The sequence below is a fragment of the Tinamus guttatus genome, unplaced genomic scaffold (genome assembly GCF_059628265.1).
Source record: "Tinamus guttatus ecotype Peru unplaced genomic scaffold, ASM5962826v1 Tinamus_guttatus_pri_ptg000423l, whole genome shotgun sequence".
Taxonomy (NCBI): Eukaryota; Metazoa; Chordata; class Aves; order Tinamiformes; family Tinamidae; genus Tinamus; species Tinamus guttatus.
This window is the reverse complement of record NW_028288957.1, coordinates 1,001,496-1,029,471: the sequence shown is the minus strand read 5'-3', so window position 1 is coordinate 1,029,471 and position 27,976 is coordinate 1,001,496. Positions and strand designations below refer to the sequence as shown.

General features: G+C 39.5%; 1 protein-coding gene across 1 annotated transcript; it reads right to left on the bottom strand.

The window, feature by feature from the left end:
- Positions 1–128: 128 nt before the first annotated feature.
- CENPC (centromere protein C) lies at positions 129–27,976 on the bottom strand. The gene is made up of 19 exons (XM_088531500.1): positions 27,962–27,976; positions 26,134–26,180; positions 25,462–25,523; positions 25,066–25,172; positions 23,904–23,994; positions 23,536–23,800; positions 22,733–22,927; positions 21,874–22,259; positions 20,383–21,217; positions 19,316–19,354; positions 18,162–18,241; positions 13,182–13,250; positions 12,359–12,463; positions 11,662–11,757; positions 9,656–9,751; positions 9,143–9,297; positions 8,532–8,622; positions 7,652–7,724; positions 129–240 (listed from the first exon to the last, which is right to left on the bottom strand). The coding sequence occupies exons 1-19, from the start codon at positions 27,974–27,976 to the stop codon at positions 198–200; spliced, it is 2,850 nt and encodes a 949-aa protein (XP_088387626.1). The 3' UTR covers positions 129–197.

Here is a 27,976-nt window from a genome sequence, read left to right as displayed (position 1 = left end):
ATTGATACAAAACAAACAAACAAACAACCTCCTAACAAACTACTTATTTACAATTTACACTGGAGGAAGATCCTTAAAGGTCAGTGAAACAGTGTACTCCCAGGACCAAGTCGCTTTCCAACTACTATCCCTTGGATAGTAGTTACAGTATTCTTCAGATTCTGTCACACTAGATGATCTTCAGTTTGCAGGTGAGTTTATGGGGAAGACGTCTCCAACATCTCCTTTTCTGATTTTGACCTAAAATACAAAAAAAAAAAAAAAAAAACTGAAGTTAGTTTATTCAGATTGACAGAATCTGTAGCAAAAAATCACAGTCTTCTCTGGTCATGCCATAATATTATAAAGTTACTGTAAAGCAGAAAAACAGCAAATTGTATCCACACCAGCAGAGGGTTATTTGAGCATACACACTCCAGGCACAAAGCAATAAAAAAATATTAGTATCATTTCAATTATGACTTTCAAAAAAGTGGATTACCTTAATAAAATATAACTAACCACGGTCTCTAATCTATTCCTTTATACAAAGTTCCTTTATACAAAAGTTGTCATAGTCACGCTTGCTTGTGGCATTTATACTTTGTAGATATTATTTGTACTGTCAATTATATGATTTTTTGTTTTGTGCACAACAAATAAAATTTAGAATAACAAGTAACAACTAAGAAGTAACTATATTTTAAAGTTTCATGCTATTTTTGTAAGAATCCAGTGCATGTTTTAATACACTTATATTCACTTCTAGACAAATGATCCACAATCCCTGAATTACAGTGCTAAGGCCATACAAAGCCACTAAGAGTCAAGAGTAGCACAAGGATCAAGCTGGTTGCCAACAAAGAGAATGAAGTCTGATGTAACCTACCATCAAGTGACAGCTAGGGACAGTTAGGGACTGCAGGTGTAGCTACATGGGAAAAACAGCCACATCATCATCTGGACTACACAAGATACCAAAATTTCAAACGGATTTTAAAGCCCGTATAAAAAAACTGGCATCATCAGTGGCCAAGGACTCTTTGGCACATCCCATACACTCTTTCAGCAGGTATGTTCTTGGTCTACTGCATGACCAAGATTGTTAAGATCTTGATGGGTACTTAGGGAATAAGAAGAAAAAGGCACCAGAACTGACAATTCTGTGTACTGAGCAAGATGATAGGAGGTATCAAGCAACTACTTCTCCCCAGGCAGCAAGTAGAAAGATTTCAAGAGTTAAGGGTTATCTGGGAATCTTGAACAGAAGAGAAGATCTCGTCCATTCCGGGGCCCCCCAAAATGGGAGATTCTGAGGAAATGTATCTGTCTGTAAAGAAAACTCAGGCAGCACGGGGTGTATGTGCACGCATGCAAATCTGCAGTGATGGGCACGTATCTCCATGCTAGGCCTCTGTGCCAAAACCAGGGAATGCCAAGCAGCATGGCCCTGGCAACGGGGGTGAAGGTATAAGAGCAGGTGAACATCTAGATCAAATGACAGGGTATGTCTCGGCACCCAGCTGGTGGCAAAGCCACAGCAAGATTGCATCAAGACGAAAGAAATCACCCGCATGCTCAATTAGTGCTATCAGGGTGGCAAAACACACAATCTTCTGATGTGCTACGTTAAGCTTAGCCAGGTGGGATGGTGCTGGAAAGGAGCTTTTCAGCACTGCAGAGCCAGACTCAACAGATGGATACTCGAGGGCAACCCTGTGGGCCTGAAGTGCTCTCAGTTCTGCTCCTGCAATCTGGAAAAAAAACAAAGATGATGACGATGATAAACATATTTCTAGAGATGTCTTAGGCCAGCCTTCCTGGGATTAAAACTATATTAGAGTCTTTCAAAGAATAGAATCCAAAGGAAGTTTTGCATTGCATCTCTGAACAAGAGAAATGGGAGCTTTACTAAACCTTGTATGAAGCTTTACAGAGAGGTAACCATTGAACTTTTAGGCCCAAGAAAACCTCTGAAAGAATTCAAATATTTGCAACTGGCTTGCAAACAATTAAACAGTCTTCACCAGTGGCACGAAGAAAGAAAAAAGGAATCTTTGATGAGGGCAATGAAACCCCAAATCAGCAAGATATTTAAGCAGCAAGGCAAAAAAAAATGTAGGAGCAAATATTAAAATTAAGTAAGACAGCTGAGAGGAACTGAAGCAGTGGCAGGTGAAAGCCTCTTCACATGGCTCCCTCCAAGGGAAAAGATGCAGCTTCAACAGATCCTGCGAGGAGAAAATTGCCAGTTCAAATGGCAGAACACTAAGCAGCTCATTGGCCACATGTGAATGTGCACGTTCATGAAGAAAAAGCAATTACAATACACATTTCTGTAATAGAAAAGTGGATCCTCTCTCCATAACTCCTAAAATAATTCAAATACTGTATGAGTGCCAAAAAGGTTGGATATCTAAGTAATTAGCACATGCATCCAATTAGTTAAAAATTTACTTCATTACCGCACTTGGATCCAGGGAAACATGTAAGGACGCATGTCATATGCTACCACCAGGATCTCACTGGAGAGATGAGCCTTGCGATGAAACAAATATAAGCTTACAGTACTGTTCAGAAGAGAAACTAAGTTATTTGCAGGAGAACAGAAGGGCTTTACTGCTAGCATTCTCCCCCCTCCCTTTCTCCCACCACAAAACAAAAGAGTGTTACCAAGAGTGAGTGTCAAATGTAAGCAAGAGAAGCCGTTTTATGAACAAGGTCGTGATTGCTGTGAATTTAACTGGGTTTAACAACCACATAAAATAAGACTATGCTAAATTCTAATGTGACAACTTACTCAACGGGATTTGCTTGAAGGGTTAAACAGAAGGCAAGGTTGGAATGTGTAAGCCACAAAGAGAAGAGGTGAATAAAGCAAACATTCAGCACAACTTTGTGTTTAAAAGCCCGGGTTGGAGGAGCTTGCTAGCCGAAATGCTGTTCCAGTCTGGCAGCTTGTCCTCATGCGCTCATGTAGCGACCTCTACGCTCTACCTATGAATTACCTCAAGAGCGTGCAGCAACACTGAACTCTTCAAAAGGGCAACGTCCGCTTTCACCAATATTAAGAAAATCAGCCATAATAAAAGTCAGAGAGCATTTGCTGGCTGCAAAAAGGCCTCTGCAATTATCACTTAATTGCCCTTCATGGGCCAATACAGCAAGTCTCGTACTTTTCCCTTAAGGTTGATGCCTCCTTCAGCACTTTTTCCTAAACTGGCTACCTAATTAGTCCTCTTTCCTGGACTTAATTATAAATCTGTTTTCATTAATTAGCCTCCGAGCTGACTTGGCACTTACTGAGATACAAGAGAAGTGCTTGGCTTCTTCAGTGTACAGGCTACTGTATCCTAAGGGAGTCCCCTCACTGGCAGCCATAAAGTTCAAATTGTGTTTTGGAAAAAAAAAAAATATAATTCCATAGGTTGTAATTGCCCACTCTGTTCTACAACACAGAAATGATGTTAACATGAAAAAAAGGATTGAATTAATTAAGTTCAGGCCTCTCTTTCAATGGATCATGTTCAGCAATTGAATCTTGCCATTTTAGGTAATATAGAATTACCAGATGCCCTTAAATGAAAGTGATAGTAGCATCTCTTTAACTCCCAGGAAGGGACTGCCAACACAGACAGCTGTGCTCTGATGGCACTAACGCTGTGAAGGTAACCCTCACCATCCAAACACCATGTTCAGTTCTTCAAGAAGTCATTGAACTTCATTAAAATTCCATGTGCCACCGAAACAACCCAGTCTGCTACATCTTCTGACCCCAGGACACTACAAATACTGTTGTTGTGCATTATGTTAACACACCATATTGCTTGTTTCCAATTGCTCTTTATGGTGTGTCAATGCCAATCGACACCCAAACCACTTTTTATCATACACCTGCAGTCTTGATCAATTTTCATTTCTACTAGTGATACTAAAAGGAGTGGGAAAAAAACAACTTCTAAAACCTGTAACCAAGAAACAGGATGAGCTAAATGAAATAACATAATATAATTTGTGTTACCAGCTATCCTATCAACCTCTCAAGTAATTATCATGAACATTACTGTTCTTCAAACTTAAGCTTTTAAAGTCCTTACCTATTGTTTCCTTCTTTTAGGAAGCTACAGTTTCCTTCTTTTAAGCTCATGTTTCATTCATTGCCCTCCTTGGGTATCCAACATAAGAAAAGTACTTAACAGGTGTAAAGCAAATGTGGCTTTACAACGTTTTGCAAACCCTTACTCAGGCAGAGCAATTTAAATCCAGCAAAACAAGGAAGACAAGTTTTGTGGATGAACTCAATAATACAGAAGATTTTGGCAGGCATTTCATTAACACAGATTTTCCCCAATAAGCAGTTGGCTAGCCAGCTCTTTTCCCTGATGATCAAATAATGTTCTAATCTTAGAACTGAATATCAATAATCAAATTTATTGTCAAATCCTAAAATAGGCTTTCACATGCAACCAGAGGAATGCCTGAGTAGGCTTAAATTCATGAACGCCATGAAGTGACGGGATATTCCAAAGAGCTGATGCACCAGTTTGGAAGGAGTAAGATACTCTCTTACAATAGCTGCCAAGAAGCAGGTTCTCTACCGTTCAGTTAGATATATTATCTGCAGTCAATCACCACTTAGAACAAATTTGGTATTACAATACACCATAGACAGAGTCTGCATCAGTAGAAATATAAATAAGATTTTCTTTTCATGCTGATTTTTTTCATGCCTTTCATCTGTTATTAAAATGAAAATATAGCTCCTTAGGTTTATTAATTTCCCCAATGTGGATTTAAAATCATCTGCAGATAACTGAGTTATGTATTTGAAAAAGAGAAAGAATTGTACATATGCCCCAGATTGTTTTATTTGCACTGTTTATTTTTCTTTAATTACTCAGCTCACATTCTGCCATTTTTTAAGTTGTATAAATATGTACGTGCACACAGATCTGACCCATTTGCAATCATTCTTCTGCTGCTCTAAACTGCGAAAACCCTTGTTCAGTAAAACAGGAACAGCTTTCTGGCCAAATAAAACTCCATTTTCAAAAGAACCTGCTAATCAGCAGAGTCTTTTTTTTTTTTTCTCAAAGCCTTTGAAAATCACACTTTTACATTTAGGCGAATAATTGTCAGTAAAGCTCTTTTAAAGTATTTATTATGATAAACACTAGAGGCAAATTTTAAACACAAGCATGTATTTACACTGAATATAAGCAAAAAGTTATGCCATCTGCACCGAATATATATGACACTGTAGTCTATGAAGAAACCTAAAAGATGTATTACAAACTCACACCATGCAAATGACATTATATAAATGCTAAGGATATATATTTAAGCTGTGGGACACAAAACAATGTGCATGGGCTATTATCTTAGCATTTTTGAAAGTCACATTTGTAGGCAAAATCATCATTAATCGGCTGAGGAAATTAGATTACTCAACACAGTAGAAAATATGCAAGAAGAATCACATCTTGGGCAAGGAGTAGAAAGGGATTTATGAAAGACAATTTCTCAGCTGTCAGAGAAATACCTGCCAGACTTTTGTCTTCTACAGAATTCCACTTTGTAAAATAAAAATTTAAACCACCAAAGGTCCCCCATGACTACTAACAGCCTGATAGACTCTAAAATACAGGAAGCAGAAGCCACAACAAAACAAAAATGAAACCTAGTGCTCTGACTAATGGCCAATTCTTGTTTGCCACCATTTATGCTGCAGAACACAGCACCCTTAGGAATAATGAAACTCAGACTCACAACAGAACTTCACAGAAATTAGGATCTGTCCTGCACCTGCTCACATGACATTCAGGCTAAAACCAGGGAAGTGAGTTTTGCACAAATGCCAAGCTGAAAAAAAAAAAACAGAATTCAACCCAGGCCAAGGTAAGCCAGCTTGCTCAGTTCAAATCCTTACACACTGTGTGCTCGTATTTTGGAAGTTTCAAGCGAATGGCTACAACTGTTACAACAAATAAATTCGCAAGGTAAAATGTCTAGTCCTTATGTGCATGGAAAATGATTTACATTTACTGGCAACAGGATTCAACTGAATTTTTATCTCCATCTGTAACAGATGCTTCTTCCTCCCTTTTAAAAGTCAAACCCTATTAAATATGGGTGCACAAATGTTTTTAAGGTGTGCTTAGAGCCCCATCTAATGGTAAATACTGAAATTGTTCTATAGATAAACTAGGCAAAAATCGGCATGTTTTTAATTCTTTTCTGCCTCTCAAGGATATCTTTTCATTTTTCATTATATCCTCATGAACCAACAGAATTCCACTTGAAAGGTTGCTGCCAAGCTGCAGTATAGTGCAGCGGGGGAAGACAGACTGGGGTAGGATACAGCAAGGCTGATACAACCTGGACCTACCTGTGTGCAGTGCTGCTGAGAAGGGCCAGGCTGCACGGACTTCCGTAGCAACACACACCCAGGCTTTCCATCTGAACTGTAAGCTATTGTGTTCACCAGCTCCTCTCCAAAGTCACCCTACTCTCCACCCCTGCAAAGTGAAGGGATAGCAAAGGTACACTCCTTTGCAAGGCCTCGCAGCGAGGCTTCTCTCATGGTGGGATAAAGCAAGGAGGGGAAAGTGTCTTCCACTTTCTTTGTGGAAGACAAGCGGTGCTTCGGGTCGCCAGTGAGCTCTTGGGCTCAGAGATCACATCCGTGCCCTGACTGCTGACGCACGTGAGAGAGGAATAATGATCTCTGGTGCAGTGCTGGCCCTGTACTGGCACGTTTCTCCTCTACAGGCCAGAGGAGTGGAAAGACTTATCCACTGAGCATTTTCCCAGGTGGGATTCCTTCAAGCAGGGGAGACAGCATGTGCGCCCATCTGGTAGCTAGTATGGCTCCAAAGAAGGGACAATATATGAATCTAGATGACTTTGAAGAGACCAACGCAAGCCCAGATTTCAAAAAAAAAAACCTGCCAACACCAAATTATCATTAGCTGCAACTGAATGACATCTTTAAAATTTCATGTTAAACTGCCTACTAAACTAGAGGCAGCAAACAGCAAATAAGTTGTATCGAGGCAAAGGATGAACTGAATGGTGTCTAGTGTATTCCTTTGTATTGCCTTCTCAGAGCTAAGCATGACAGTCATAAATACATACAAGTTACACAACTTCCACTGATCAGTATTTCCAAAGTCAGCCTATACATGCCCTGATAATAGGAATAAAAGCTCGAAAGTGCATGTTAAAAAAAATATCCATGACCACCCAATATGGGAGTGATCCTGCATTTAAACAGAGATTATTCTGATAGGTTTGTACTAGACACAGTTTAAGTCTACCAGATGTTATCTGAAGATGTCAAAACTTACTCAAATGCTAAACATCTTTGGAGTTGTTAAGCATATAAATACAATTTGGAAGAACAATATCTTTTACTTGTGAATTCTGTAAGTATACGTTTTTATTTTTGGATGAAAAAACAGCAGTATCAGACCCAGAGTAAGTTCTCTCATTATGTAATTTCAGTAAATTTCCGAACTGTTTAAATCATTTTTTACATTCACCTGCTCTGAGTTAATTTGTAGTGTTCAGCTGGACAAACTCTTTTTATATAAAAAGAATCCGTGAAAAAATCTATTATACAAAAGCTTGAAAAATATTTTAACAAACTTTTATATGCAAAGTTCTTTACCTATTTTTCTTCACTTGTGTGAACAGAAGAATGCTTTCTTCGTTCAGAATATTACGTATGTTATATCCATTTCCTACAAAGAAAAGTTTGATTTAGAAGCGATTAACAATTTTTGAGTTTTACACGTAAGAGCATTTTTCATTATTTCATATATTTTAACAAATAGGGAAGAAGAGCCCTTATTTTAGGATGCCACCCTTAGACCCGAGTTCACTGCATTTCGCAGTGAAAACATGTAGTAAACCTACATCTTGGGCCTCTTTCAGAACTACCTAAAAATTCTCCTGATTTCAGTCCTACACATGAAAGATAGCTTCTCTCATGAAATTCCTTCTTCAACTTCCAATTCAAGAAGGAAAAGTCAGAGGTACCTAATAATTCTTAAGCAGTATAAAGTTATAGCCCTTTCCACACATAGGCTGCACCTTCTGTAGATCAAGCACAGAGCATAATAGATATCCCAAATGATCCAGTGATTGGATTTTGATAATTTTATAGAGAAAACTATTAAAAGATGAAGACCAAAACAGTCATATTAATTACCACTGTATTAAGCTCTGTGTGAAGCTTCACAAACATTGTATTTTGGGATAGAAAGAGTATCAGAAAGGAATGTAACACTGGACTTGTCACTGGATTATGTAATCAAAAAGTTTGAAGAGAACCCCACAAAAGAACAGGCACTGTTGCATAACTGCCTTCAAACGTTAGGTCACCAGCCTATGTCCAGTGTTGGGTCCAAATCCTCCTTTCAAAATCCTGTTCTTTCCATTCCCTACTCAAAATCCTTTGGAACAACCGTTCTATTCAGTTTAAACTCCTAGCCTGCTAATTCAGTCTGTTCCGTTTCCAACAAAGTTTGTGAAACACACATACTTACCTGCTGGAACATAAAAAAAGTCCCCTGCAGTCAGATAATATGACGTCTTATGCAGGGTAAGAACGATTTTGCCTTTGAGAATATGGAAAGCCTTAATATAAGCAAAGGGTTCAAAGATTAGCAGTGATTTTCAAATATTTAAGAAAACTACTCGAGAAAATAAGCTCTTCGGTTTTCCAAAAAACACTTGCAAATGAAGGTAAATAAATAAACAAGTAATGAACTAAAGTAATAAGCACAGCTGCAACTGCTTTTCCCCACCTCTGTTAAAAAGTTGCACAACTTAAAAAGCAGAAAATACTATTTTCCTTTTGTTTATTTTTCTTTTTTTATACTTCTATTTTGCTCACACGTTCCAAATACTACAAGCATAGAAATACAGGCTTTATGTCAAAGAAAGCAAGGCAGTGTGCATACAAAACACTTGAACTACTTGAGCTAATTTCTATTTGATTTTCATAACTCAAATGATTATTTAATATTTCCTGTATTTATTTGTATTTTAAGACAGGAAAAAAAAAAACCACAAATCTGTCAACTTTATATGCAACTTTTAACCTTTCTAAGCATACACACAGTCCACCATATAAACAGAAAAAAGGCATACTTACTATTGTATCCATGTGAACAAACTGATGTCCCTTTTCTTTAAGAGGTTTCAAGATCAATTTACCCATTGCAAAATCAGAGGTATTCAGATTTTTATATACTTCTATTGATTCATCCTGAAAGAAGCAGGAATGGCTCTTTCCAGTGCCAATGCACTCTACAAAAGAAAAAAAGATTAACATTAAAGCCAACACATAATCAGTTTTGTTACCAGCTCAATAACCACTTTTTAAATTATATCCACTCTGCACGATCAGTGCAATACCCTAAAGAGCTAGATTCAATATTAAATGAAAAATCAGGACATTTCATCCCCAACTCTCTCTTTTCTGTCCCTCAGACTTTTTTTTTTTTCCAGAAAAAGAATTAATAATTCAACAGCTTTTTTTTTTATTTTAGAGCTTAAGGAGACACAGAAAATCTTTTTTTTTTCCTAGATCAGTCCAGAGGAAGACTCTTTTCTACATACTTACTACAGAAGTCCAAAAGGTCCTTTTCAAACCAGCTCAACTTACCTAGAACCACCTCCTTATTTGTTATTGGGTCCAGTACAACAGTTGGCTTAGAAATATCAGCTAGAGTTTGATCGAAATTTACAGCTATCTCACTCCCTGAGGAGAAAAAAGACCAGCAAAGTAAACACTCTATGTGTTTATACCAATGTTTATGTATTTATACTATACCAATCTATCTATCTATACTCTATATATACTATATACATATACACTCTCCATATATACTCTCTCTATGTATATAATACTCTCTATATATGTATATACTCTATATATATACTATACCAATACTACACCAATCACAGCATATACTCAAAAGAATGTACATTTTAAGAAAAGATCTTTTCCAGCAACAAATGCTGTTCCTAAATAAAAGAGGAATATTAAACACATGATGAACAAGGACAAATTTCCTTCTACACACTGTTGATGTTAAAGAGATGAAATGTTCCCAAGAATAAACACATGTTCTTTTTTTTTTTTTGAGAAATACCATTAAAGGAATCTAATTTAAGTTCTAAATCAGAAAGTTATTTCTATAAACGAAAAGGTTCTTTTTCCAGAGGAGACAATAGCCTAATAATTGATGTCAAAAGTAAAAGCAGCAATAGTGGCAATTTGGTAGATACAATCACTGATTTTTTGTAGTATCTATAACATTTGGAAAAATCTATTCCCCTCTTTATTTGTAGACCTTTTACATTTCCCTTAAAATTCAAGGATGCCAGCAAAAGAGCATCTCTCAAGATAAATGTGGCTTAAATAGCAAATCCTTCACTTATAGAGGCAGTTTAAATGCATTGAAAGCAGCAAATAATCTTACAAGATACAGTATGAACACTCAGCACCAGGCCAAGTTTACACGGACTGCAAAATGATTTGCATAAAAACTTAACAGTTGTGCTCGGAGCAAGGGGTTACCTAGACCAGGATCCTGACTCCAAGAACAAAAAAAGCAGGTACCTCTCCAACCTCCCAGAACAGTGTAATGAAGTAATGGCACTTCTCTGAAATCCTTGTCTCTAATAACATACAGTTCTATTTAAGAACTATCAATAATTAAGTATTCCGCTGATTTATCCAGCTCTCCCTTTGAATCTAAGTAAACTTTTTTTTATCCACAACCTTGTGTGGGAAGCAGTCCACAAGCTTAACTACACGTGGTCAGAACCACCACTTTATTATCTTTGAAAAACCTGGCTCCCACTAAGTTTCATTTGATCCTTTCTAGTTTTTAAAAAAGGAATAAAAAAGTGTTTTAGATTCCCCTTCTCCATGCCACTAAGCATTTAAAAGATCTTAGTTGGATCCCTACAATCACCTCTCTTTAAGACTAAGGAGCCCTTGCCTACATAGTTGCTCCTTGCACAGAAATCCTTCCATATCTTTGACAAGCCTTCTCTGAACCTTCTGATGCTGCTACTTTCTTAATAAGTAATTTCTCTTGTTGTTCCATCACACTTCAACATCCCGGAGAGATTTTGATATAAGAATCTGTCAAATACCCCCTGCACATCTCAATTTGTATTATCAACCTGATCTCCCTTCTCACACCATTGCTGACTTCCCTCACAGAATACCAACATTTAGCAAGGCATTATCTCCCTTCTCAAAACCATTTCTGAACTCAGTGTCCACTTATGCTATCCTTTAGCACGGGTTCTAATTCATTTGCTACCTCCACAGATCTCTCAGAGTCTTTTCTTTCCCCGAGAACCTATAGCAAAACACCATCTGACAACGCACAAGAACCAGGATGATTTTAATCAACAGACGAGACAACAATTAAGAGTATCCTCATCACACAGCATTGCTATAGCTACAGTAAAATCTGTATGTGTTTCTCACATCAGATCACATTAACAAATTTCATTATGTAAGGTTTTCACTTAGAGAGAGAACCTGTAAGATTTTTTCACAGGAAAAATCTTAAAGCAATACTGTGTTTGAGTATAGATTTTTTAAGCATTAAATAAAAAAGAAAGAAAAGCAGAAACCTGTATTTATACTTGTCTGATCTCTTTTTGGCTTATGACTAGGCTTCTTCCGTTTAATCTTCTTGCGAGGTTCTGTTTCAGGACACACTATTCCACTGATCACAAGTCCTGAAACAAAAGAAAGTGAAGTTCACTGACACATAATGATTATTCTAGAAGAACACAGATTTGCACAGCCTAAATCATTTTAGGTCAGAATACTGCAGAAATTTTCAGGCAGCTTAAAAAAAAATAAGAACAAAGAGAAGACCAAATTTGTATAAATTATCAGAAAAAAAAAGACTGAGAACAAGATGTATTCTAGCACTTGGGCACTTAACACTATGACTGGATAAAATATTATGGTATCTTTTCCAGAAAGGAATCCACACACCAAGAGAAATGTTCCAATGAATGATCCCGTAAGTTGGCTCTTTTCCCTACTTTCTACAGCATATTAACAAACACACTAATACTTAGAAACTATTTTGCTCTTCCCATCGCACTTAAAACAACTGTGCTTAACACTCTCTACTGATAATACCTCTATCTGAAGATAACGTCAGGAAGAAAATAAACACGGAAAGATGACTAAATAAGCACCTTAAGACTATAAACAATTTAACTTAATGAGCGAATAGCTAGTGTCTCAAAGCTCTTATGGCACAAAGTCTGCCCACACTAATGAACCCTTATCATGCTGTCAGGACAAAACAACTAGGACTAATACCTGAAGGCCCCACTGTATAGTTCACACGCTCTCCTCGCCAATATTCCAAAGGTCTCAGCCGTATCCTTTTTGTCCGACGAACATTAGGTGTGTTGGAGGGCATTACTAATTTAAAGAAAGGAAGCGGTCATATTGAATTAGAAAAAAATAAAAATCAAAAATAGAAAGCAAAACGTATTTTGTCCATTTGTTCTATATCAGCTGAAATAACCTAGCTGATATTTATACCACATTGTTTTTACGACAAGGGAAGAAAATCAAGAATCACCAAGAGTCTTCTTTCGCATACATCAGTACTTCACCCTAGTATTAAAACATACATCACACTACCTTTCTATCAAATGACATTCTACCTTGGTGAAGCAGTGAGATGGGACATTAGGGGTTTAAGCACAAAAAAACAGCAAAGATACTATAACCTTAAAGACAAAACTCTATGACAAGGACTAAGAATCCTACTCAGATCTGAGGGATTACATCAGCCACAGTGAAAATGCTTTGCCTTGGTTGTGGCAAAAAGAGAGTTATAGACAAAATGCACGAGTAGCCTCGTACAAATGAGGGAAGTAAATACTTTCTTCATTTTCCTGCCTCTTCTCCAAATATTTTTCAACATAAAATTAAAGTTTTGAGATGCAGCATTGCATAAAGTAATAACGATGCTTTGCTTAATAAATTAATACATGAGCCCTTTTATATGGGTTTTCCTGCATCTCCTTTAGTGTAATCTTCCTGCAAATCCTTTAGTGACTATACTTCCATGTAGTCAATATGGAAATGCATTTGCATAGGCTTACACAAAGGTATTTTAAAATAATCTTACCTATTTTATGTCTTGCTGTGTTGTTTGACAGCAGATCGTTGATTTGATAATCCATGTCTTCAGAGCTATCTGAAAATGCATTCAGAAAAAAAAAAATCCCTCACCATATTGCTCAATATTCAATTATCAATTATTACTGTGGCGACGCAGACCGATCCACCACAGAAACATGCGTCAGTCCGGGTCTCTGCACGTGGGCAGTGTCTGAGCCCCTCCGTGTTATCAGGGAGCAACAAAAATAACACTGCCTTAGGTGTGAGCAGGTGGATAACCTGCTTAGCCTGGTGGTGGAGGCGAAGGAGGAGGTGGAAAGGTTGAGGAGCATTAAAGAGTGTGAGAAACAGACTGGTGGAGCCACACTCTGCAGTTGTCCCAGGTAGTGTACCCAGAGAACCCCCTGGTTTGGTCTGAGAATCCACTACTCTCTTGCCATAGAGCAGAGGGGGCAGAATTAACAGTGTCAAGCCAAGAACAAGAATGGGAACACATCCCTCTTCGAGGTGGCAGGAGAACCCTTTCCCGGCCCACCTTGCCCCTGCAAGTGACCACATCCAGCAGGTATGAGACCCTGGAACTCGAGGACCAGACAAATGAGGTCAGTGACCAAGACCCATCTACAGGGTGGCCTAGGGTGAAGCAGTCAAATCCACACCTTAAGACTGCCCCCACTAAGGAGAAAAGGAGCACCCAGAAGAAGCAGTGTATGATTGTCGTGGGTGACTCCCTGCTGCAGGGCATGGAGGCACCAATCTGTAGACCTGACCCCTTGTCCAGAGAAGCCTGTTGCCTGCCATGGATATCACGGAGAGACTGCCAAGGCTTGTTCAAGCATCTCACTATTATCCCCTGTTAATGTTTCATGTGGGTGCTAACGATGCCATGGGGAAACTGAGTAACACCAAGCAAGATTTCAGAGCCCTAGGGAGGGCAGTCAAAGTCGGGGTGCCCAGGTTGTGTTCTCCTCTCTCCTGTCAATGAGGGGAATGGGTATGAGGATGAAAAGGCAGCTATTACAGGTTAACCACTGGCTGTGTCAGTGGTGTTGGCAATAGAGTTTGGTTTCTATGACTATGGGACCCTGTCTGAGGATCACCAGCTAGTGGGGAGCGATGAGAGCCATCTCAGCAAGAGGGGCACACGCATCTTTGTCAAAAGGTTGGCCAGCTTGGTTAGGAGGGCTTTAAACTAAGCATGAATGGGGACAGAGAATGTTATATGGACAGGGCAATCAGTGGCATGCAGCCAAAGCCAGAAGGCATCCAACACAAATATGCTACTGGGGAAGTGAGTATAGGAGATGATTACAGAGGGTCCACTTTCACTCCTCCAGGGAAACCTGCAGGCTCGACTACTTCCCTTAAATGCCTGTACACCAATGCACACAGCATGGGGAATAAACAGGAGGAACTGGAGATCTGTGTGCAGTCGCGGCATCATGATCTCGTTGGAATCACAGAGACACGGTGGGGCAGCTCACACGACTGGAGCGCTGCCATGGAAGGCTCTGTGCTCTTTAGGAAGGACAGGCTGGGAAGGTGAGGTGGTGGAGTTGCTCTTTATGTGAGGGAGCAACTGGAATGCATGGAGCTCAACCTGGGAGTCGAGGATGAGCGAGTTGAGAGCTTGGGGATAAGGATTAGAGGGCAGGCTAATGTGGGAGACACTGTGGTAGGCATTTGCTATAGGCTACTTGATGAGAAGAGGAAGGTGATGAGGCCTTCTACAGACAGCTGGAAGTAGCCTCATGGTCTCAGGCCCTAGTTTTCATGGGGGACTTCAACCACCCTGACATCAACTGGAAAGACAACATAGCCAGGCACAAACAGTCCTGGGGGTTTCTACAGAGAATTGATTATAACTTTTTAACACAGATTGTGGAGGAGCCAACGAGGGCAAGTGGGCTACAGGACCTCGTACTAACAAATAGAGAGGGACTTGTAGGAGATGTGAAGGTGGGGGGTAGCCTCAACTGCATGACCATGAGCTGGTTGAGTTTAGGATCCAACGAGGAGGAGGCAGGGCTAGAAGTAGCCTTGCAACCATGGAGTTCAGGAGGGCCAACTTGAGCCTCTTCAGAGACCTCCTCAGAAGAATCCCATGGGCTGGAGCTCTAGAAGGAAGGGGATCCAAGAGAGCTGGTCGGTATTCAGGCAGCCCTTCCTCCATGCTCAGGAGCGGTGCATCCCTGTGTGTAAGAAGTCAGGAAGAGGGGGCAGGAGACCTGTGTGGATGAGCAAGGAGCTGCTGGCAATGCTCAAACAGAAAAAGGCACCATCAGAAAGTAGAAAAAAGGATAGGCTCCTTGGGAGGAATATAGGAATGTTGTCAGGGAATGCAGGGATGAGACAAGGAAAGCTAAGGCACAACTGGAATTAATTCAAGGGATGTTAAAAATACCAAGAGGAGCTTTTTCAAGTATATCAATGGTAGAAGGAAGATTAGGCAAAACATGGGTCCGCTGGTGAATGGTGCTTACGAAAGACAAGGAAAAAGCAGAGCTCCTGAACGCCTTCTTGGCTTCAGTGTTTACCAAGGGCAGCCCTCTGGAACCCCAGATCCTAGAGAAGGTGCCTGGAGAGAGGAAAACCTGTCCTGGGTAGAGGAAGATGGGGTCAGAGAGCACCTAAGGAAACTCGATACCCACAAATCCATGGGCCCTGATGAGTGCTGCAGGAGGTGGCAGAGGTCATAGCTAAGCAGCTCTCCATCATCTTTGAAAGATCCTGGAGAACTGGGGAGGTGCCGGAGGACTGGAAGAAAGCCACTGTCACACTGATCTTCAAAAATGGCAAGAAGGAGGACCTCCGTCCCTGGAAAAGTGATGGAACGGCTCATAGTGGCTGTTGTCTCCAAACATGCGGAGCATAAGGAGGTGCTCAAGAGTAGTCAGCATGGATTCACCAAGGGGAAATCTTGCTTGACTAACCTGATAGCCTTCTATCATGGAATGACCAGCTGGATAGATGAGGGGAGAGCGGTGGATGTCGTCTATCTCGACCTCACCAAGGCTTTTGACACCGTCCCTCACAACATCCTCCTGGGCAAGCTCCGGAAGTGTGGGATAGATGAGTGCACAGTGAGGTGGATTAGGAACTGGCTGGATGGCAGAGCTCAGAGGGTGGTGATCAGCGGTGCAGGGTCTAGTTGGAGGCCTGTAGCTAGCGGGGTCCCCCAGGGGTCAGTCCTTGGTCCAGTCCTGTTCAATTTATTCATCAATTACCTGGATGAAGGCACAGAGTGCTCCCTCAGCAAGTTTGCTGATGATACCAAACTGGGAGGAGTAGCCGATACCCCAGAGGGACCTGGACAGACTGGACAACTGGGCAGTGAGAAGCCTCATGGAATTCAACAAGGCCAAATGCAAGGTCCTGCACCTGGGGAGGAATAACCCCAGACACCAGTACAGGTTGGGGACTGACCTTCTGGAGAGCAGCTCTGCAGAGAGGGACCTGGGTGTCATGGTGGACACCAAGTTGACCATGAAGTAGCAGGGTGCCCTTGTGGCCAAGAAGGCCAACGGGATCCTGGGGTGCGTTAAGAAGAGCGTTTCCAGCAGGTCGAGGGAGGTGATCCTGCCCCTCTACTCAGCCCTGGTGAGGCCGCATCTGGAGTACTGTGTCCAGTTCTGGGCTCCACAGTACAAGAGGGATGTGGAGCTGCTGGAGAGAGTCCAGTGCAGGGCCACAAGGATGATCAGGGGCCTGGAACATCTGCCCTATGAGGAGAGGCTGAGGGAGCTGGGCCTGTTCAGCCTGGAGAAGAGAAGGCTGAGAGGGGACCTGAGCAGTGTCTATAAATACCTCAAGGGAGGCAGTGAGGAGGATGGTGCTGGCCTCTTTTCAGTGGTGGCCACTGACAGAACCAGAGGTAATGGCCACAAACTAAAAGACCAAAAGTTCCACAGGAACTTAAGGAAAAATTTCTTAACAGTGAGGGTGACAGAGCCCTGGAACAGGCTGCCCAGAGAGGTTGTGGAGTCTCCTTCTCTGGAGATCTTCCAAACCCGCTTGGACACAGTCCTGTGCCACGTGCTCTAGGTGACCCTGCGTGTGCAGGGGGGTTGGGCTAGATGACCTCTACAGGTCTCTTCCAACCTTAACGATTCTATGATTCTATGAATTATCAATAGATCCGTTATCCAATAGATCTGCAATAAGTAACTGAAAGTGGGGACTTGAGAATTTTCCTCGTAACAATTTCTTTAAACATGTACAAAACTCTTAATGGAAATAAACAATATATGTAATATGATTTTATGTAGAATAAGCTTGAATATTATATGAAAATTAGGCATTGAAGTAAATATTCGTCAGATCTATTCCTCTGGGAAAAAAAAAGTATTAGCAAATTACAACTACACACACAGTTCTAGAGATCAAAGTGCAAGATCATTCAGCTTTATGTCACTTAAGTCTAGCTTCATAAGAAAGTTATTTTCAAAACATGCACAACACTATGTCTTTGAAGAAAGCATTACATAAAGTAACTAACACAACTGGCTCTAAAACATTGAAGAGAAGACTTTATAGCAAGTTTATACTTGCTATCGCAAGTGTATGTGTATGGAAATTCAATATAGAAAATGAAAATATCCTCAGCTAAATAGGCCCTGATTCAGTCAAGCTTTAAACTTTGATCTAGGGTTGTAGGAAGTGGTCAAAGACAGTACTACCACATGACAACACAGCAAATTGGTACAAACTGAGAATTTCACGTCTGTTCAAAACATTTTGGAAATACAATCTTATCTTGGTAGGCTTTATGTCAAACCACACAGTGCTTGCCCTTGCATAGCTAACATAATATAAAGCTGGCATCTATATCACATGACTGGACAGCAATGTGATCACTGCCTTTCCAGTTTGCATTTGCTAATCTGGACAAGGCAGGAGACCAGAGGTGCAAGAGAAATTACTCAAGAATCATAACCTAAGACACTTATATGGGAAAAGTAGGAAAAAAAACAACATTAAACATTACCTGAAGATGAATCATCCTCTTTAGAAGCCAAAGATCTTCTTCCGGAAGTAGATTTAACATCATGTTCTAGTAAAGGCCCACTTCAAAGTAAAGGAAAATGGCTTGAAAATGTTACATATCAAAGGAATATTATAGCAAAATGAGAAGGGCAAGTTAACTTTTTCCACAACACAGGGTTTTGCCTTTCAAATGGCTGTCTGTACTGACTAGGCATGGAAGGAAATGACTGCTACCTAGAAACCACAGGTATCGAATCCATCCTATAGAGCATCCCAGAAACTTCTGCTGAGCCAACACACAGCCAAATAGAGTATACATAACATCTTTAGCCAGTCTTAAAATCTCTTTCTTTTCTCTCTCCTTTTCTGGAAAAAAATACATCTTCTCCTTTTCTCTGCACCATGATTATAATAATCTTTAAAAAAAAGTTTTACATGCTGTAAAGGCAGAAAATTTGTTTATAGTTTAGCTGCACGTATCCCATCATAAAATCTCCAAAACTTGACAATAATTAATACATATGCACTTCTACCAGAGAAGAAATTCTTCAGAAATCAAGTTATTTATAACAGGACTTGAGTAAACAGACTTAGCATTAGTATCTCTTTCCCCTCATCCTTGGCTGCACTTCACTACAAAGTCAGAACACAGGCCCAGTTTGTCCAGTCCAAGTCTGCAGTAGGGTCATTTAAATTAAAATACCCAAGTTTTCAATAGAATTACAAGAAATCAGTAAATCTAGATGCAGACTGTCACTTCCATTTGCTTTCTTATTAAATTCCCTTCCCATGAAGGAGAAGCACATGCCTGTCTATCTGCGCAGAGCTTGCCTTCAAGATACTACTACATATTCTACTTAAGGGCAGCAAAGTTATTCATACAGTTGTTGCCAGATCCTGGAGTACAATATTTCTGTTTAAAAGCTTGCTTCCACATCAAAAAAATCCCTAAAGGAAAAAGCTTACTGTGACAGCTTATTCACCACAGAGAAAAAGGATTTTATTATTTCATTAGCTGTAAAAGAACAAATAGCTAGATGCCTCAAGCATGAATCATGATCCCTTTCTACTAAATTCTGTATTAATAAAGAATAGAACATAGTAAGTGTAACAGGTGGATTAAATGCAAATTTTACAGACAATTGAGGAAATTACCTTCTATAACTCACTGAATCCTCAGCTGCAGAGAAACGCCTAGAAGAGAGAATTATTATTACTGCGGGTACTGGAAGTAAATAATTTTACTTAGTAAAGGGATTATATTAAAGATATTTTCAAAAAACAGCAATAGAAAGAACACTAAGTACTCAGCTATTCCAGCGGGCAGAGAGTTCCTATTTTGATCAAAGTCACTTCCATTAAAAAATAAATAAATATTGTACAGTCTGAATTTATAAACAAAGTAACACACAGGCAAAAAATATTATACTTTTCTACTACTATGAAAGCTAATCTCACATAGCCATTTTGATTAGTTTTATCAATATTTACATTTATACTGAAGGAGTAGTTTCTAAACACATCCACATATCCAGAGCTTACTGGAAGGTGCACCTACTTGTCCCATTGCACTCCATTTCTCTAGCACCATTATTTCAGATTCTAGACATCTCTGCTAACATCCAAAGGCTCTGATTTTCTCCCAATTCTGCCTATCCTGCTAGAGGGACTGCCAGAAAAAAAAATAGATATGACAGCTGCCCACAAGGCAACAGAGCTCCAAGAATGTACCTCCTAATGACAGGTTATTCCTCAACAGTGCTTTTTAACTTCTGAAACCTTGGGCACTGGGAGGTTACTAAACTTGATGGATGACTCATGTCAGTTACCTGGCATACATTCACTGTTCTGAAAAAGGACTTCCCATGACCTGTATGAAAAAAAGAGCTCAAAATTCAACTGAATGGTACCACTCAATATCTTTGTGGTTGACTGAAATACAGCCAATAACATGGTTGTAATATTTTCTCTTGAGAAGTCTCCTCTGTGAATTTCCATACAAGCTTGTTTATGCAAGAGTGGTTACTGGATTCGGCAAACTACCTGCAGTAACAGGATGTTAATTACACCATTAAGTTTTCCTATTAGCTACTTTCTATTTAATCAGCTTGAAGCTGTCCTATATTTCAACTATGCAATTACTGTTTAAAAGTTGAGAAAGCAGGTTCCCTTAACTTTCAAGGTACACCACATTTTTTAAAGGAATTAAATACAGCACTTACTGTGAGCCACGTTGCATGTTACGTTTTCTTTTGTTGCTTTTTTTATTTGATGACACGGGGTTTTTTTCTACCTCGTCCTGCACAGGAGAACTCTCAGATTCCATTGTATTTTGAGGTTCGATGTCATCAGAGTTTGAACGCACATTTTTACGGGCTTTGTGATGAATCTTTTCAGGCTTCTTCCTTATACTCTTAGCTGATGATCTCTTCTCAGAATTCTGCACAGTGGATGTCAGATTCCGCAGTAGCTCTTTGGCTTTTACAGGAGTTTTGTTACTTGCACCACCAAGTGATTCCAACGAATGCAAAACATTTCTTCGTTTTTCAGAGTTAGCCAAATTCTGAATTTTAGAGGTCTTTAATTTTGAAGGCAACGGTGTTGAAAACACTTTATTTAAATCCACAGATTCTCTTTCAAGTCCTTCTTCACCAAGTTTACTTTCAGAACTCTCTACTGTTGGTAATAGTAGCCCTCTGTTGCTACTTTTCTTGCCAGAGGCTTTCGTTTTTTTCCTGGAGCTTTCTGCCAGTTTCTTAGATACCGTATCTTTTGAAAGTTTCTGCTTAACATTTTGTTTCTTGTGAACTAAATGTCGAGTTCTTAAGTTGGACTGCTTGTAGTTTGAAGACTTAAAACTCTTTTTTGACTGAAGCTCCTGTTGACCTCCAGCTGAAAGTATAGACAAATCCTCACTTGGCCTCACCCTTTTTTTACATTGCTCTGCATCAGAAGCTTTTTTGTCTAATTCGAACAATTCTTTGTCTTCTGGTTTCCAGGATGTGCCTCTTCTCTGTTTTGGAGAGTCTTGCCTAAGTGCTTCCTTTTTAGTCTTTTCTATCAATACACAAAACGCATAGATATTAATATTTTTTCCACATAATACTTTTGGAAGTAATACGTCTACATGTGAACACACAAAATTTAGTCAAAGATCATACAAAAATAAAGCATCACAAAAATAGGCTTTTCCCTAATGAATAAGGCTTTTTCAGCACTACGGTTCATGGAGAATTCAAAATAGATTTTTTTGGTGAACTTTCATATTTTGGGGTATTTCATGGCAGAAAAAAAATGGCAAGAAATGCTCACTTTCAATCTGCAATGAGCTTTTCTTGCTAAGAAACCCTTCCCAACTAATACTCACAACCTGAATCTCAATTCACAACACTCATCTTAATCTTTTTCCTAAAGTGATGGGGTAAAGGCTTGAAGGTACCATCCTTCCTCATTCCATTTGTAAGAAAATGAGGAAGTCACAGCTAACAATTTTTAACCTCTTAAAAAGGAGGAGTGCAAAAAGAAATGCGCAAAGACATTCTCTCTCACTGCCTTACATAAATCCAGAACTTCTAACTGTGCACCTGCAACAGCAATTAAGAAGCTGTTAACCTGTCTCATCTCCTTTATTCCCCATTTCTCATATAAAACCACAAAGTCCAGCAACACGATGACCTTAACATGTCTTTGGGCTTTTCCTTTAAGTAACTCACCCCTGGGAGTGCTGCTTTGCCTTTGAGATTTAAGAACTTTCCCCTTCTTGTCAGAAGAAGCTGTCTCTGATTCTGATGTAATTCTGAAGTCAGGTTGCGCTCTGACATCAAAATCAGGCATTTTCTGCTTATGAGGTGCTTCAGACTGCACCTTTCTGTTCTTTTCTTTCCTACTTTCTGTCTTCCGCCTTTCCAAGAACTGGGATTTCAAAGCAGGAGTTGCAGGGCCATTTGTTTTTGATGTTTTGTTCTTCTTTGGTATTGAAAACCAAGAATTAAAAGACACATCATTTGATTCATCAATTAAAAATTCACATTCATTTTCTATTTCTAAATCTTGATCTTTCACAAGAGGAGGAGATGGTGGCGATATCGAGGCCGAACACCTACAGGCAGGAGGGACAAATGATATATGATATATGAATTGGAAAAAAAAAATAATGAAGACTTTCAGTCTCGTAAATCCTGGTAAAGACTGCAGAACACAAAAGTCTACTAAAAATACTCTGCTCAGATCCATACTGCTCTAAAAAAGAGACTGCTTGATCACCACTAAGTTAAGAATCACATGCACTTTGTCTGCATTCTACATATAAAAACCTCTTAGGCTCACTCTTAAAAGCTTTTTAAAAGCTGTACACTATTTCACTGGCAAACAACAAAAATAAACCATTAACAAACCATAACTGCACAAAAATCTCATAAAACAATTTATAACTTTCCTGAAGAGGAGCTTTTCAGTAACGAGGGACTATTCCATCACATCATCCCACATCATACTTATTAGTGATATTACGTTATTCCAATACCTAGGACTGTATTACTTTACCAACAAATTATGTTCCATGCTAAGCCTCACCTTTTTCCAGCAGTTGTTACAGCTGCCAAGAATGCTGAAGAGAAAGACTTATTTTTCTGTAGAGAGGATATAGCAATATGGCCTGTTCCTTGCACCAGAGCAATCTGCTTTTTCCCACTTTGAGGCCCTCGCAAATTTTCAACTTCCACATGGCTCTTAACCACAGCTGCAGTATTTGGCTCATCAGACTGTAATCTAGATATGAGAAACAGTATTTAAATGCAAAGCTATACAATACAGAGTGCATACTGAAGCATCCTGGTGGCTCTCATTTTCTCCTAATGGCACTGTCTCACTTTTTATGAACAAATTTTCATTTGGCAATCTGCTGAAATGCAGGTTAGCATTGTGATTTCCAAAGGTAGCAGCTAGCGTCCTGATCACTACGGCATCAAGGGTAAACCTGAGACCTTGAGCAAAGTAAGGACTGCTCAAGAATTCAAATACCCAAATTTAAGACAAAGTGCTTCAAAAACTGTCAGGTCTCCTAGATCCTGGGTACATTCTTGGATAAGACTCTTCCCAGTCTCATCACACCATGGGTAATTTGGACCACTGCCTCTCCCTCTCTATGAGCATCCCAGAGATTCAGTCCTCCAAGAAAGCAAAACCATGGCCACAGCAGCTGGGCTGCCAACTTCCTAAGGAGGAAATCCCTCAGCTGACGATATTCTCCTTTTTTTCTTTTTAAATTCACAAGCCAAACTAATAAATGAGTAAGAACACTGTGTTAATTTACCCTAAAATGGATGGGGGGAGGGAAGGGAAAAAAAAAAAAAAAAAAAAAGTTCAACTCTACTTACATATGGACAGGAGAAGTTACAGCTTCCTTCACAAGGAGAGGCAATTCCCCAGACTCATGATCATCCCTAAAGGCCGAGAGGTTGGCAGGGCTTCTGCATTGTGCTTCAACATCTTTTAAAATGCTTCTTGTTTCACCAGGAGATCTAGCAAGTTCACTGATGTCTGCAGTGCCATTTTCACTTGGACTTTCTCCTTTGGACAGAGGACTCTCTATTTTGTTAGCATCACGTATTGCAGTCTTCGAGTGTGATTTAAGTGACCATCCTGCCATATATTTTAAATAGATTTAGTTCTTTCCCTCAAAACTCTGTAAAATTCCCAAGAAACAGCTAGCCCAAAACCTGAATTGAGTAATAACACTACTAACCTTTGCTGTTGACTGCTTTTAGTGGTGATGCAGATAGAGAGTCTGAAGAATTAGAGGTGTTTTTCAGAGAGTTAGTTAAACCAGCATTTGGCTGCCATATTTGAAAGAAAATAATGAGAAAAATATTTAATGCAGCAATAGAAATATTTTGACAAGAATATAAACTTTTAAGGACACAATTATCTTGCTCAATCCCTACTCAATGCCTTTAAAGCACAATTCTAATTCAATTAGATGCTTCACTTCCCTATCATTTGAGACTTTCAAGAAAGTAACTGTAAATTTCAGACAACAGGTGTATATTCTAATAATAAATTTGCATCCTTCTAGCCCAGAGGCAAGCTATTTATTCTCTTCATTACAGTGAATTCATTTTAACAACCTGATTTGCCTTTATTAAACATCATGCTGTGGTTTTGCAAGATTTACTTGAGAAAAATATAGTACTGTATCACTAGACTAACACACACAAATTCCATTACAAAAGCTGTTTTAAACACTCATATTAAAAGAATATCTCACTTAGAAAAACACTATATAATCAAAATATTAAAACCAGGTAGACCAGGCTGCAGACACAAACAATGATATTTACAATATTTGCTCAGGTAAGATTCTAACAAGTCCTTTGAATAATTTCTTCAGCTCTCAACAAGTTTACAGACATACAAGTTATTTTACAGATGGGCACCATTATCAGGAATTGACAGGCGCCTTTTAAAGAAGGATGATCTTTCAATTTTACTCTCTGTTTGCTAAAAAGAGAGACTTCTATTCATCTGGTTAAAAAATGGCTGGGGCCAAGTTCAGTGGATTTCAAAACAGCCATACTCAACACCTGCTATAAAGCAGTATGCTTGAACCTGAGGAACTTACTCCTCCCAATGAAACACAGAGAAAGATTCTCTTGGCAAAAGTCCATAAAAAGAGCCGCCCCCCACCCCCAAATGGCTTTGTTAAGTAAAATTTTCCTTTTATAATAGCGAAACATACTAAAAAAAAAAAAAAAACATTACCAAGAAGGACTAGTCCAGCCAATGGACTAGTACTTATGAGCTGATTCGCTCAACGCTCACAGGTTTCATCTCAATCCTCTTGAGCTATATACACACCACAGTAAAACTATGCACAGTAGGCTATGGCACCAACATCACAAACTTACCTTTTTGCTTTGTCCTGAAGCGCCCTTTTTGTTTCTAACAACAGGAGTTGAGCAACATGTTGTAACATCATTATTTTCAGAGTTTATTGTAACGTCATTACCACAACCTATAAAGAAAAATCTGTAAGTACAGGATACTTGGAATTGTACACAATGTGAGTTTGCTTCAACAAGCCACCAAGACTTGTTAAGTTCAAATAAATCCAAACAAGAAAGAAACCAGACATTTAAGAAAAATTACCTTCCAAGATGGCTAAACCCCTTTACCTTTTCTATTGATTTACCACTTCATTCGATACAGGAAGGATTTTTTTTTTTTTTTTTTTTTTTTTTTTAAAAAGCTTGAAATTTACTTGGCAAATTAAGCACAAACACAGATCACAGATAAATACTTACTTTCAAAGCAATCCTGTATGATTTTCAGTATATTCTGACCTGGTCGAACATCAATCTCTTTCCTAGAAAGAAAAGTTAAAACTTACTTAAAAAAAAAAAAAAAAAAAAAAAAAAGGCAATACTAAGTAGTCCTATCTAACCTGGCAATACAAGAGTATCTGCACCAAAACTAAAGTTGTTATAACTTAAAATTTTACACTATCATTTCTTTCCCCAGTCCAAAAATCCAAGAGCTTTCACATACCATTTTCACAGATAGACGCACACACAGAAATTTGTCTAAATAAGCACTGCAGGAGAAAAATGGATTCCAGTAACACAGAGCTTCCTCACTTCAGACATACCTTTTGAAAAGATTACACCAAAACAAAAACTCAAAATATTCTTCAACATTTATCAGGAATGGCCAAACAACAAAAGTAGGAACTCTGCACACACTTCATCATCTACCTCCTGAAAGGAAAACTGTTTGCACGGACTACTGTTTCTGTACTCCACTAGCCTAGCTAGGGCTAGCTTCGGTACCTCCAAACCAGAGTCTAGCCCTTAACACAGTCAGGCAAAGAAAAAGCAATATAATGAAATGAAGGGTCTAGGAAGAATAAATAAATAAATACAATTTTCCCGAATAGCACTCTCTAAAATGAGAATTTTAAATATAAGCGTAATTACCCTCCTCCATGGCAGAATCTTGCTCTGTAGTCTTTTTTTAAAAGATTCTGTTAAGAAAGAAAAATCATTTTTTTTACCAACCATGCTGCTACTTGATGAAAAAGCAAACCAAAAACAACTTTCCTCTTCTCATATAAGCAAATCTTGGGGGTTCTCAATTCATCATAAACTAGCAGGAGTTACTGCAGCTCCGTGATTCCAATAACCCCGCAGTTCTGAGAGATGTGCCTACCATCTCTCTAATAGCTGCCAGGAATTTATCTTTCCTTAAGAATCATCAATGATATGTTGTATTTAAATTAACTGTGAGATTTAATGAGAAAAATGTTACATAGCCTGAGGGTTTAGTTAACTTTTAAAACTATTACCAGTGTAGAAATACTCACCTTAATAAAGAAAAAGAATCAACAACCACAAAGTAACCTAGGAAATAACCTTACAACCCAACTACTGCTCTTTGGAAACTGCTCACAGGGAGATTCTTTATTCTTTTATATTCTTCTGTATTTATCGTCAACAAGAGCATGCTGACAGGCATTTATGGCTTAACCTATGTCTTCCAATAGTTGGTCAACTACTCAAAGACTAAATATAACTAAAGTCACTTGATTACCATGAGTTCATTCATCAGCTATCACAATCTGAGCATTAGCAATCCAAATATCAATTTATTAGAAGCATAACTCTCTACATCAACAAATGAAATAAAGCCTACTGAATTAGAAGCAGGGAAATGCTGTATAGAGAAAAACAGGAAGATAAACAAGTAAGATAAAATCACCAGGCTAAACAGAGTGTACTTTTTCACCAATGCGACTACGTGTATATATTTTTTTAATCTATATGTTTAACTGCAAGTTATGACCTCTTCCAATCTGCTGCTGCTGAAGCAAGTGTACATGCAGTATGAAGATGCAGTTTTAATGCCACAGAATTCAGCATGTTCTCCCTAATGGGCTCCACAGTACAAGAGGGATGTGGAGCTGCTGGAGAGAGTCCAGCGCAGGGCCACAAGGATCATCAGGGGCCTGGAACATCTGCCCTATGAGGAGAGGCTGAGGGAGCTGGGCCTGTTCAGCCTGGAGAAGAGAAGGCTGAGAGGGGACCTGATGAGTGTCTAGAAGTACCTCAAGGGAGGGAGTGCAGAGGACGGTGCTGGCCTCTTTTCAGTGGTGGCCACTGACAGAACCAGAGATAATGGCCACAACACCAAAAGTTCCACAGGAACTTAAGGAAAAATTTCTTGACAGTGAGGGTGACAGAGCACTGGAACAGGCTGCCCAGAGAGGTTGTGGAGTCTCCTTCTCTGGAGATCTTCAAACCCGCTTGGACACAGTCCTGTGCCACAAGCTCTAGGTGACCCTGCGTGTGCAGGGGGGTTGGACTAGATGACCTCTGGAGGTGCCTCCCAACCTTAAGGATTCTATGACTCTAATAATTTTGCCATACTGAAAACACTTCGTATCTTTCCTGACAGAAAAAAATGGTTTCTGAGAGGATTTATTTCAGATACTTCTGCAGATTTGCTTATGGCAACAAAAAGAAGACTGAAAAAGTAATTTTATTCCAACAACAACAACTGGGGATTGCATCAATGCACATAAGCAGCGTTTAGAACCCCACCCGCCCCTTTCTGACTGCGGTCCGCAGAAGTCAGGTACCTCTCTAGCGCGTTTAGACGAGAACCACCGACCCCTCACAGCGCCGCCCGCCTCGGCGCGCTCAGGGAGCTGGGGGAGGGGAGGGCGGCGCGCATCGACCGTTAGGGACGGTAACGGCCGCCCGCGCGCCCGCCGCTTCCCGCGCGCCCGGCCTCGCGCCCTCTCACCAGCGCCTCCGCCAT